At 43.0% G+C, this 13,107-nt stretch overlaps 1 protein-coding gene across 5 annotated transcripts in view; it reads right to left on the bottom strand.

Annotated features, from left to right (window-relative positions):
• Positions 1-13,107, bottom strand: part of tcf12 (transcription factor 12) — a 119,342-nt gene that overhangs the window by 45,597 nt on the left and 60,638 nt on the right. For all 5 annotated transcript variants that reach the window (XM_069190530.1, XM_015343202.2, XM_015343205.2 and 2 more), the window contains 2 exons: positions 11,318-11,382; positions 744-873 (listed from right to left, as the gene is read on the bottom strand). In XM_069190530.1, the coding sequence (XP_069046631.1) occupies positions 744-873; positions 11,318-11,382 (195 nt within the window). The remainder of the gene's footprint in view (positions 1-743; positions 874-11,317; positions 11,383-13,107) is intronic.

The following is a 13,107-nucleotide window of genomic DNA, read 5'->3' as shown; positions in this document are numbered from 1 at the left end:
AAAAACCCATTGGACTGTTTAACACCAATGTTTCAGCTGATCTTCATCAGTTACATTAGAGCCACCATGTTACAGAGCTGAATACTGAAGTCTAATTTCAGTACTTTAATTCTGTGCACCATTCTGAACTTGTCAAAAAGCCTCCGTATTGGGGCATCTACACTGTGTCTGCCCTTCAATGTCTGTACAGCTCTATCTAGAGATCTCCTAAGCGCCTAGAAACCGAAAACAACCAGTTCAAGCAAATTGATGACAGAGAAGAAGAAGAAAACCATTCAGAATAACAGAGGAGGCTGGCGAGAGCACTTCCAAACAGGGTTTTTAAATTCGAGAAGGACGGTTGTTTTAATTAAAGATGACTAATGCTACATCTGACGGATGTGCAAGGTTATTGTTTGTTAATTCCTGGCTGACAGAGTCATAAATCCAGGAGATGTTTCACTTGTCACAATTTAGTCGAGAGTCGTTATATACGTATCAATTAATTCACCATTCACTACAGCTTATACACATTATAATACACATTGGTGGTGGTGGAGGGGAGTCCCCATTACCTGTAAAGCACTTTGAGTGGAATGTCCAGAAAAGCGCTATGTAAGTGTAAGCAATTATTATTATTATTATTATTAGTCTGTCTGTTTTCCAGCTCCAAAAAGAAATGGAGAACGTTGAGGCAGAATTCAGCGTGTTTTCGATCCTCCTGTCACCTGCCAGCCTGTCAGCCCCCTCGAATGACCACTGACCTAGAGGGGCGGAGTCCTGCAGAGGCCGTCTTCGGGGGTTTGAAGCAGAGAAGTAAAACGGAGTCCCAGGCTTCGCTGAAGACGACACCGGTCCAGGACTGGCCAGCGGCATGTCTGACCGAAGGCTGGACTGAAAAAAGAAAACACAAAGAGTACAGTAATACAACACCTATCTCCGGGAATGCAAGGGAGCCTAAAGCTGTGTGGGATACGTATCACTACGCCATATGTTCAAGGCGGTTGCTGTAACTGACTGGATTCTTGTCCACGAATCACCCTTAGGCCCTTTTTGTTGCAGGAGAAATTAAAAGAAACAACCAAAAATTCCCATCGTGCCTCATGGGTGGGGGGGTGCCGGGGAGGTACACTGCAGCAGATGAAGCGCACATGGCAGCGGTAATTTGAAGGCCTCGAGCAAAAAACGCACAGTGAAAAATTCAACTCTGGACTGTTTCAAACAGTTTTATAAAGGCCCTATATGCACAGAGCTTACGCCTACAACAGAAGTAATCCAAGATGTATATTCAGAGACACACTTTCAATACCAGCTCAGCCCAGGACTGCCTAGCCCAGCAGACAAGGGGCACAAGGCAGTTCATACCCTGGACACGAGGCCGGTCCACCGCTGGGCACACTCAATCTAGATAGCATGTCTTTGGAAAGGGGAGAAAACTGCAGCACCTGGGTGGATAAAACCTACACAGCCAAGGGGAAGACATGCTGACTGCACGTAGACCGCACCAAGGTGGAATCGAACCCGGGACTCAAAATACGTGAGTCAACACCAGCACTAACTACTGCATGGCCAAAATAACCGTAGTTTTACAAGTGCAAAAAAAAAAACAGAAACAACAAGAGATGAATAAACTAGAGTTATCTGTAATGACAAAAAATGCTCAGTATACTAAAGACATAGTCGTTGTGTCTTTTTCTGTTGGATACTCAGTACCTGCTGAAAACTGACTGTAGTAGATGAATAGTTTCTCCAGACAGAATGCTGCCTGTTAATTCACTTCCTAGCTAAATTAATGTTAAATGTTTCCATATGTCACTGTTAAAAGCTTATAATGAGGACCGTGGCTGTTTTTCTTAAACACTACAAAAGTCCTGCTGGAAAACTTGAGTCATGAGCTTTATTTGTAAAACTGTAATGTGTTTCACAGTTAAAAGACAATCATACACAGTCATGCAAGGTAGCAGGCCTTGAATGCTTTGTGTCATGATTTTCAATTACAGCAAAGGCAGCAAATCCTTTGTATCAGAAGACATTCCTTTCAGAACGTGCTAAAATTCTTTTTTTAATTCACTCCTTAATATACACTAGTAATAACCTTCTACACGTTTTTATACATTATTTGCAGGAAAAAAGAAACCACAATAATACTTAGCTAGTTGGTGCCATCTCATTGCTTTCATCTAGCTACTATTTGAGACAAGCTGGAGGTGAGCAGTCCTGGACATCAGGCGTACCGGAAACCAACTGCTCCTCTTCCCATTAAAGAAAGGAATTATTTAATGGGACTCTGGGCCAAGTCACAAAAGCCCAACCAAATGTCTACAGTAAACTGTGTAGTGTCTCAGTCACCTTTCCTGTAAAAGAGAGCAAGGCTGCTATGTTTATGTTAAGGGTTTATACTGCCAAAGCAGGCTTCACTGGGCAACTATTTTATGTTCTCCGGAATTAGAAGCATTAAAACTTCAAAACAAAAAAACACACAGGGACAGGGTTAAACAGAAAAAAAATCTCTGCACAGCAAATGAAGTGTGAAGGCTGGCAGGCTTGGATGCAGAATATAATGAGTAAAGAACAGACACACATATATTATTGGCAATAAGTGAGCAAAACCTTGTATTCATTTTGGTGGCTGGGCATTATTTTAACTGCAGCAAACATCCTACCATTTAGTAATTTACTATTTATTTTAGAGAGTACTATAAAAAGCAGGGGAAATGTCTTTTGCTAGTCTGAAGTGCCCCAGTCTTGTTTAGCACCATGTCCATCTGAACAACAATTCCAAACTACCTACTATTTGCAGAGAATTACGCAAAATGCTCTCTAATTAACAACTCCCAGCAGTGAACAGAGTCAAGGCAACAATTAATGGTAATGAGAGAGCAAGAGAAAAAGGAGAAAAAACAGGAAAACAACTGATGTGGAACGAAATTGCTTTCTTTGGAATACATCAGATGAGTGTTTTTGTTTTTGAGAAATGTATGTTCCCAGATATGATGATGCGGTACAGTTGATATCAGAAAAACATTCTGATAAAAGCTGCACTGTCACCGCCGTAAACTGTGCGTACTTTTAAGTACTACTACAAAAACTTGTTCAGGTGCCTGAACAGTTATGATCGGTTCAAGTCAGTTTTGATATAATTATAATAATTTAAAGGAGGAATCCCAAAAAAGTAAGCAATGCTGGGTATGAAACTTTAAACGCTTAGATACACACAGTGGTTCAAAAGCACAGCGAACTGCGGTTACAAATCAATACAAGCAACCCGACCTATTGATTTCACCACCTTGTTAAGTCTGCGGTGAAACACTATTGATTAGCACTGATCACGGCCTCCAGGCACCTGGAGACACAAAGAGAAAAATCAAAACCTCCCCTCTGAATGCGGGGCGAGGAGGAAGGTTAGTGGGTGGCTGGCGGAAGCCGGACATGGTTCACACCAAACCATCTGTCTGATCTTTGGGAGCTCCAAGCTCAGAGACATGACTGCAGCTTAACTTGACAAAACTCCCTAATATAGAATGTCTGAGCCACTAGTCTGCCAGACCCTCATCTTCTAACAAATATCCAATTACCAGAGAATAACCAAGTGAGGGGTAGCTTCCTTAAACACTGGCTGATAGCTCAGGATTAACATACTTACAGACCTCCTCCTGCATGCAAAACTGCGTAAGGTCACGATCACTAGGTGCCCTTACCTGACGTGCACGTGACAATCAGTTCCACGGAGCAGACTGGGTTGAACTTCACATAAAAAAGCAGTCCTAGTGCTTGCAATCCATCACTGACTTGTACTCATAAGCTGCACCTGTTTTACATGCTTTCTGTAAGCACTTAAAAGGGACAATAGGAGGGCTGTTCCAGAAGGCCGGGATCGAAAACAAAATTACAAGTCAAAGTTAATACAGTTTTAAAGGGAGAACATAATCAGCTAATTGTTTCAGTCTTTCAGCTGCAGCTGTTTACCATTTACAACGTACAACAGGTGAAATTTAACAGGACCAAAGAATGCTGTCAAAACATCTGACAAAGCCCTTAGAATTAGGTCACTGGTAATTTTTTACCAAACAACTTTTTCAATGCAGTTCAAAACAGGCATAATGTATATATAGGTTTCCATAAACATTGGCTGATTAAAACAAATTGTTCTAGTTGTAACTAAATACAAAAATCAAACGTCTGCATTAGACACAAACTCGACATTTACAAAGAAAACCCACTGACTCATTGCGACAAGGACTGTGGAGACATAGTGGTTATAGGTTAAGTACTCCACCTTGCCAAAGCAATTTGTTTCTAGGAGCTCTTGTGATAGAAGTGTAGGTGGTGACAGTATAGGACATAACAGCGCAAACACACCCTATACATGGCTCAGAGACCAGAGGAGAGGAGTCGAGTTATTACTCTGCAAAGCAGCTACCGGAAAATAAGTCTTAAGTGAAACAAAAGTTCACTGCAATCCTAACGTATGAATTTGAATAGATGGGTGAAAACTGCGCATATCTGGAAATGTGAATATTAACTCTCAGTTTTACAATGCCGAAAATCACAACAGTCTAAACGGCTTTCTAATTCCATTTTTCAGACAAAGTCGAGGTTAGCAGCAGTAAGGGACAGCTGTTCTGTCCTTATTACGGCTCATCAGTGGAGCATAGCTAAGTTTGACCAGGATGTAGGACTTATGGGTAATACCTGTCAGACTTTTGATATTTCTGAGCAAGTAGAATGCAGAACCATCTAAAAACACTTCTAATCCCACCTCATGTGCATGAAGACAAAAAGGAATCAGAAATCCATCTGGACAGTTCTGCTTTTCAGCTATGTTAAACGGTGTGAGTCAATTAATATTCACGTTCCCATAACTCATAGTGACTGCAATATGACACCAGAAACTCAGAAAGGTGCTCCTAGTAAGACACAGATAAGACCGACATGCATTAAAAAGCAACAAACGAGTACTGGAACCAGTTGCATTTTGAATGCTTCTCAGCACAGCCAATGATAATGATGATGTCACACACAGGCCAGGCAAACTCAAAAAGACTTCCTGCTGAAGTGGCCTGACTGTTTACTTTGAACACAGAAGTACAATATTTGCATCCTAGTTTGATACACTAAAACCGAGCCTGTCAGCATGTGGGAATCGGCTCTCTTTCCTTCAACATTCGCCCATCGGCAAGTGCAAAAAGGGAAGAAAAAGGACAGTGACAGGCAGGCAACTTCCCCAGCAGAGAGCGGATCACTTAAGCAAAGGTGCCGACGTCTGGCTGGCTTTGTTCGCTCATTGCTTTAACTGTAACAAGGACCCATATGACAAGGATCAATTTGAGTTCTTCTGAAGAACTATTTTCCTGCAGGGAAAATGCTGTGGATTCCGATGATCACACAAAAACCCTTTCGTAGGAAGGTGTCTGATATACGGTGAGCACAGGGCTTCAGGGTGTTGATTACAGGGAAACTTACTCAGAAAAGATTTTAGCTGAAGAGAGCTGTAAGACTCGAAGAGACTGAAGCGAGCACCCCAGAATATGACCCTGGTGTTTCTAGGTTTTTCGAAGAGGGTTGTGTCGGTTTTTTGTACAGCTATCTGAGGCCACATCCCGACACCCCACCCTCCCCCATCTACTGAGCTCCGAAGAAAAACACTCTGGCTGAATCCCGATATCAATGCCGACACTGGCTTTTATTAGCAGAACGGTGGAGTCGATCCTGCTCGAACAAAATATTGAACACAAGGGTTTATTATGTCAAAAATCTCTCAAATCACAAGATTTCTATACAACTGCTCTTCAGATTTTAATCATCACCCTCAATGCAGAAATGTCACGCAGGTTTGAGGAGATAATGACAGTCATCCGTCAATGGCATCCTAGCAGACTAATCAGCCTGGTCTGTCTCGCTGCCACAGAGAGACAGCTACCTGCGGAATCTCTCTCGTTCCCATACACTGCAACACCATCCCCTGCTATAACCAGCACTCCCGCCTCTCAGCTGTGTTAAATAACTGCAGAAGCGACTATACCCACTGAGAGCAAAGAACACATTCTTCAGACCTGTTGCGCTATCTTAATTGACACCAATTTTGCAGACAAAAAAATGTTTGAAATGTTTAAAACAGTGACATGCGAGACGCTGATTGACATCTGCCTAGATCTCTATGGGTGCAGGGTGTGAGGCAAACCAGCACATACCAGAGGCATCTACCCTGCCCACATTAACAGTGGTGGGCTTCAACATCGTGGTGAAGAAGAGTTATTGTTCTGTGTGTCCTCCTAAGAGGACGTATTGGAAACCAATGCAAAAGTCATTTTTTTCTTATTTTCCTTCTCAAGTCATGAAACCAAGCATGTGCCTCACAAGGCCTAAGGGGAGCTGTCTTAGTGATCCCACTTTACAGGCCCAATCCCATACAGAACAAGAGTTCAAGGCGTTAAAGCCATCCTCACTCTATTCCCCAGAAAGTGCTATGGCTAAGTGCTAAGTGCTGTTGCGTGCAGGTGAGTTGAAACATTCTGCACCCTAGGAGCTACAAGGAAGCAAAGGTCAATGCTTCAGTGGGGCCACAAGCCTGATGCTGCAATCACCAAGCAACAAAAGAAAGAAAATTCAGGCTCCTAGTTGCTTTCATGACTGCTCATCACGCCGTTAGATTATGTAGCACCTACAACACGAGCAGGCTGTTCTATTCTGTGCCATTACAGGACTTTTTGCCTCACAACTACAAATTCCGATAAACGCACTGTCAATGCCATATTATTAATTATTAATATAATTATTAACCATAATTAATTCACCTCCATCTTCCTAATAATAGCAGTTATTTCCTTGCATTGCTGCTGTGCTCTCCATCCCAGGGGAACCTGGAGTAACTTTACAAGCCCTGCATCCACCACTGCAGCGCATCTCCCACCTGGGCGGCCAGCAGCAGCCCCACTCCACGGCAGATCAGCTGGAAGATGGGCCTTCAGGAAGCATTATCAGGAGCGAGGACTCGCAGTGGAATGGCTCTAGTGCCAAGGGGGCCTGACCTTGATCTAGAGGAGACTCGACCATCTTATACTTAGAATATACAATTAGTCACTGGCCCACCTACAGTACGAGTGCAACAGACATTTTCTTAGCACAGTCAGTGTTTAAGAAACAGCTTGACGGGGATTCCCACCTACTAAGTACTCAGCTCTCAGCTGGTGCGGTGAAGACCTGATAGCCCCACCACGACTGTAATTTTCAGCTTTGTGCACGAAAGAGCATGAAAAATGAAAATCACACCAAATACAGTTTGAAAAGCACTTTCCTCTCTTTTAAAGCTAGGGTTTTACACACGCGATGTGGCTGAACACTCAGTGAAGGGGGAGCTAAACAACAGAGAACATGACAGAAGATTTTGCCAAATCAAAGTCACCTTATGAAAAAGTATTACCTGAAAGAGTGCTGCAGACACCGGCACTGTCAAAGAAGTGAGATTCCCGGCACACTTCTGTACAAGAGACACACGGGCAGCAGCTTGCAGGAACACTTAGAAAATCTAACTTAATAAGACATGATGCATCTTACATCATGTTCAGATGATGTAATAACATGCTGCTAAATGAGTCACCTCACATTAGCTTCAAGACAATCACATAACGGATGGGCCATTACTGAGAGACCAGTGCAATAACACTAGTGACAATGCTGATAGATTATTTTTGCATTAAATTTTCTTATTGATCCTCAGCGAGAAGATACTGATGTGGACATCTTTATGAACAATATCCAAGGTAATCGAGCCGTAATGTGCAAAGCAGCAGCGCAGATCAGGGCTCTGAGGACAGCAGTGCACATTCTGCAGCTCGTTAAAAAGCCTCCTATAATCGCTGCACCTGAGAAGCTTTGCTAACTGTTAATTCCACAACCGTGTGACTTTTCTTAAACACTTGAACTGCAATTACAAGAGCTGTGATAATGACTTGGAGCCTTATATAATATTAATAACCCAGTATTCAAGCCAGCTTTCCTCTGGCATTCTCCCTGGAACGAAGCATCTTTCTTTTTGGTTTTCCTGTTTTGCTGGTGTGACTAGACCAACTGTCTCTCTGTTGACTCTTTCAGCAGTAGCAGAACTACATCATTTCCACTTCAACAAAAAGCCTTTTCCAGCATCACCTTTTTTCACGTGAAGCATTGCTCTTTGAAAGTGAAGTAAAGTTCTGAAGCCGCTGTGTATTTCAGCTTGATGAAAAATCCACTTAGCCAAAAAAAATCTGAACGCTAATAAAATTGAATTCAAAACAGGTTTCTTCAATTTCGATGAACTTAAATGTCCAAAACGTATGGAATCCTTTTCAAAAATTCAACACCATTTCTCAGCATGTTGCTAGCATGAAGAAAAAAGGCAGAAATTAAAAGAAGAGTTTAACTGATTCACAGGAACGTTCCACCAGACACAGCATTCCTCCTAAACCGATCTCATGACATCTCAGACGCTAAGCAGGACTTCCCCTGGTCAATATTCGAAGGGTAAACTGTTAAGAAAACGCAGGTTGCTGCTGGTTTGGTAGATCAGTAGGTGGCGCTATTCACAATCTTGTAACCAAGGGTAGTATGCTCTAGGAGATAGAGCACACTGCCCTTTAGATGAGACTTTAAACTGAAGTACTGACTTCTTGTGGGCATTAGAGATCCCCTACCACAGCTCTTGAGCAGAAGAGTTCAAGCTGCTGCTCTGGCTAAACTCCACCCTTCTACAGCCTCCCTCAGGCTGCACCTTAATTCAGTAGGTGAAGCAATTTCTCATTCCACCACCTGCTCTGCTGTGTGTTGGGACTACTGGTGCACTTGGGGGCTGCACTTTGGCGGTGGATGAAATGGGTCTCCTCCCATACAAAAAGCACCGCGGGATCCTCCGGGATAATTAATAACAAAGGAATTCATTATTAATCATTTGGAAATCGGAGCACAGCACTACATTTCCACGCTCAAGCATCGATTTCACCGCAGCACCTGATGTCAGCGACAGGTGACAATGCTACAGGCACCACTGACTGTCCCCTCCACTGCTCTGCACGTCAGATCACATGTGCAACAATTAAGCATTTCATGAAAAAGCTATCATCTCACGTCAGACAGCCCTTCAAATGCAGAACGGAAAAGCTACTACACTAATCTTCTGCCTGACTAAATTCCACTAAAAGTAGTGCAGGGCTGAGACACCAGATGAGGGTTCTCCTGCAGTGTCTATTTTTATACCGTGTTTAAGAACATGTGGGATCCGCAAGGGGGAACTACATCTTACAACAGCATCAAGTGAAAAGCCCACTGATCATTCCTAACTGCTCCCAGCACGCTTCATAAACTGTTCCCCATATCCAGGTACTCAGAGCCTTGTTAGGCCGGGGACTGGAAAAAATATCTGAGATATCTTAGGCTTAAAACAAAACAGAGCTGACTAGAAAGTGCTGTAAATGTTACATTCCACTTTTAAGAAGATCCACACTGTTCACCCACGTGGCGAACTCTTCACTGACCGGGGGGAGACTGAAGGGGCGGGCGGGGGCTAGCATGCTGGGACAGAGCACCTATCCCGGGTCCAGCTGGAGGCAACTCCCTCTTCGCGACACGGTCCGAACGCGAAGGGAGCCCTTTTCTGTGACCGATCAGGTGGCCGCCCTCAGTTTGGGACGGGAGCGATCCTTTTGACATCACGGGGGAAGATTTCGGAATTAATGAGCGGTGCAGACAATTGTTCCTTTGTTTGTAACATCTGTCGAGCTCAGAAGAGGAGGAGGAGGAGAAGGGAGGCAGGGGGGAGCTGTTCATGGTGACCCTCATATAATGGTGTCTATGCGGAGATGAGAGCTGTAACTAATATTACTGCGTGCAGCATGGAACTGTTTCTTCATCACCGTGAGGCCGGAGGGACTTCTATTACAACTCTTTTGCAGAGACGGTTTCTCATATTACAATTCTCCAATGGGCAGCCTGGATTCTAGTGTCCCTACCTCTCACCACTCAGCCCTTCTTATTAACATTACTTACAGTTTACAAACTCACTGCAACTTTCCCATGCAAAACAAACTCGAGAAAGATCTGAGTGGCAACAGCTAATTGGTTTACAATGACCACACTAACAAGAGTGCTGTTGTAGCAGTCCTCAAGTTCAAGCATTTAAGGTTGTCATTCCTTCCATTGGAAAAATGATCAATTAAGAATCTTAAAATGCGCATGGGAAAAAAAAAGCACAGCACAAAGAAACCATGGTTCCTTTTTTCCCCCCCTCAACAACGGAAGTTAAAGGTAAGTTTCATGCTGAAATTGGGAAGAAAATATTTTGGCTCTGGGGCCTTCCTCACGTAACTAGACACACCACAGTGGAAGCACTGTTTTTTCTGTTTTCTGTTCAGCTACCTGTTCCTTTGCAGTTCACCACTCAAACCTCTATTTTTTAACTGGAGTGGTGCAGGTGGTAGCAAATACAAAAGCAATCGTGTCACATACTTTGAAGTAATAATATGAAGGAGCGACACGGTGCCACAGTGGTGAGCATTGCTGCCTTGGCTGACTTGGGCTCGGGGGTTCAATTCCAGACCTGGGGTGCTGTCTGTGTGGAGTTTGTATGTTCTCCCTGTGTTAACGTGCGTTTCCCCCAGGTGATCAGTTTTCCTCCCACAATACAAAGACTGAAAATTGGCCCTGCAGTGAGTGTGGCCATGTCTGTGTGTTCCCTGCGATGGACTGGCCTCCCATCCAGCGTGTATCCTGCCATGAGCCAAATAATAATAATAATAATAATAATAATAATAATAATAATAATAATAATAACACTTTTCATCCCAAAGTGTTATACTTCTGCATTGCACCGCAGTAGCACAGGAGAACACAATCAATCATGCTTCATTCTCAAGACCTCTGGACCGGCTCTGCAAATCGAAATGCTGGTTTGGAGAGCGGCTCCTGCCCCAGTGCTGGGTCATTTCAGTCCACGTAAGGTACATGGGCGCCCCAAGGTTCGGGGAACGGGAGCTGGCTCATGCAACAGGACACCCCAGGGGGTGCCACGCAGCCCAAGAAGCATGCAGTGCAGTTATACCCCCCACCCCCTATATACCCCCACAGTGTGCCTTGCCGAGTGAACACTGTGGCTGTGACAAGAGGAGAGAGAGCACACTGTCGTCTACTTCAAAGGGTGTCCAGGACCTGCCCCGAAACAACCGCTCCAAAAGCGAACGAAACATGAGGAACGCATCGTGCAAAAGAAGCTCCAAAATGACAAGCAACAGGATTTACATTCCTTGTCTGCTGGCAGCTTGAGCTTCCCAAATAGTCTTAGAATCAGAAATGGTAATAAGGTGCTACTCACCTGGCATCCTGACACACCTGGTTCTCGGCCATACACTGAAAATGGACCTCTTTCAGAAGATTTACCTGAAAGTCACAGCACATAAAACAAAATGCTTAGATGACATTCAAGAATTCAAATATACTAAAGTAAAATCAGTAACAGCTTTGGAAAAGATCATTCTCTCTATATAATTAAATACCACATTTACGCATTAATGTGATATTTATGATAATGTAGCAGGTATATAGAGAAAGCTTCAAAGGTATTTTAACCAATTAATATAATTCTGGTTGTAACTAATATATAATCCAATAAGCAGTGTGATCTGTAAGTGTGATTTCTTCTTAGTACTTAACACTACTCCACAGTTGAAGATGGACTCTGGGCTGTAATACAGTATGGGCAGCTGAACTCGCTCTTGGCACGATGAGCAGAGGACGGCCACATGACTTCAAGAGACAATCTAACCCTAGTCCTTTATTTGGTCACAATTTTATGATCACACCAAACAGCGATATAGCCTCATTAAAAAAGTATAATAATGCACTGCAGAACAGCTCCATTGCTTCACATCATTATGGAGATCCTTCAAGGATGCTCATCACCGAAATATTGATTACAATAAAAGATTCTCCTAAAGGGCTCCTTGCAAAATGCTTACATCAATGTCATGCATGCGAGTGGATTCTGCTGAAGCAATGTGCCATGAAACAGCCATCAGGCGAAAAACAAACAAAACACAGAGTACGCAAAATCATCTGAACCAAGATGAATCATGCTGCTCGCGTTATCTAAACTCAGCATTTTTCCCCTCTTGAAAATATGAATTGTACATGAAATGATAAACAGCTCTGACTAAATCATACATTATTCTTGGCAGATTTTCAAAAATTACAGGAGCAAATGTAGCACTGAAACTAAATTGTTTACTCTTGGGAAAGGTAAATATTTTAGCAAGTATAACTGCAGCAGGGATATATATTTTTTTAACTATCTGATCTTATCATTTGTCATGCAATAGAAAGGGAATGGCATGAATGGTCTGGACCTACGCATATATATATATACTGTATATACTGTAGCATGTGCACCGAGAGGCACATTTCAGCTCTGAGCCTGCTATTAGTACAAGGAAGCTGAACATGCTGGTACAGTTGCATGTATCATGCAATCGGCTACAAAAAATAAACCTTCAAAGGACAACTAAAACTACCCAGAATGAGCGAAGAAATCAGGAAAGGTGGTTTAACTGACAATTTTGTTTCCTTTCTGGGTTAACAGAACTCTAAACATGATCTAACATATCTGGGTTACCTTTCCTACGAAACGAATGCACATTTGGTTGAGGGTTTAACAACTACACAGTTCCTGCCACCACAATGAGATAATGCATCTGTTTGATAAGGCTGATAGTCGTGTAAGAAAAAAAAAAAGGCAGGGTGAGAGGAGCAAAAATAAAACCTCTTCCCCACACCGCAGTGCTTCATTTATCACCACTGAACACATAAATTCCATTCATTATGAATTAGAGGTCAATGAGAAAAAGCCACTAGGCAGGCAGAGCATTAATTGCGTATGAGACGTTCACACTTCCTCTTTGTAAATAACCTGTGGTACAAGCTGTTGTGTGTGAACTGCCGGGACTGTACACTGACTTGGAGCCACACGCTCAAGGTAGCCTCCGAAAAGCCCTTAGCCTCCTGAGCGTTACCGAGCTAAACGAAGCATTATAATGTGTTGAGGGACTTACTATAATCTGCAATGCAACTGAAACTGAGGGGAAAACATCCCCCAGGATTTAAACTGTA

This window comes from Lepisosteus oculatus, chromosome 5 (genome assembly GCF_040954835.1).
Source record: "Lepisosteus oculatus isolate fLepOcu1 chromosome 5, fLepOcu1.hap2, whole genome shotgun sequence".
In the NCBI taxonomy this organism is placed as follows: domain Eukaryota; kingdom Metazoa; phylum Chordata; class Actinopteri; order Semionotiformes; family Lepisosteidae; genus Lepisosteus; species Lepisosteus oculatus.
This window is presented reverse-complemented; position numbering and strand designations above follow the sequence as displayed.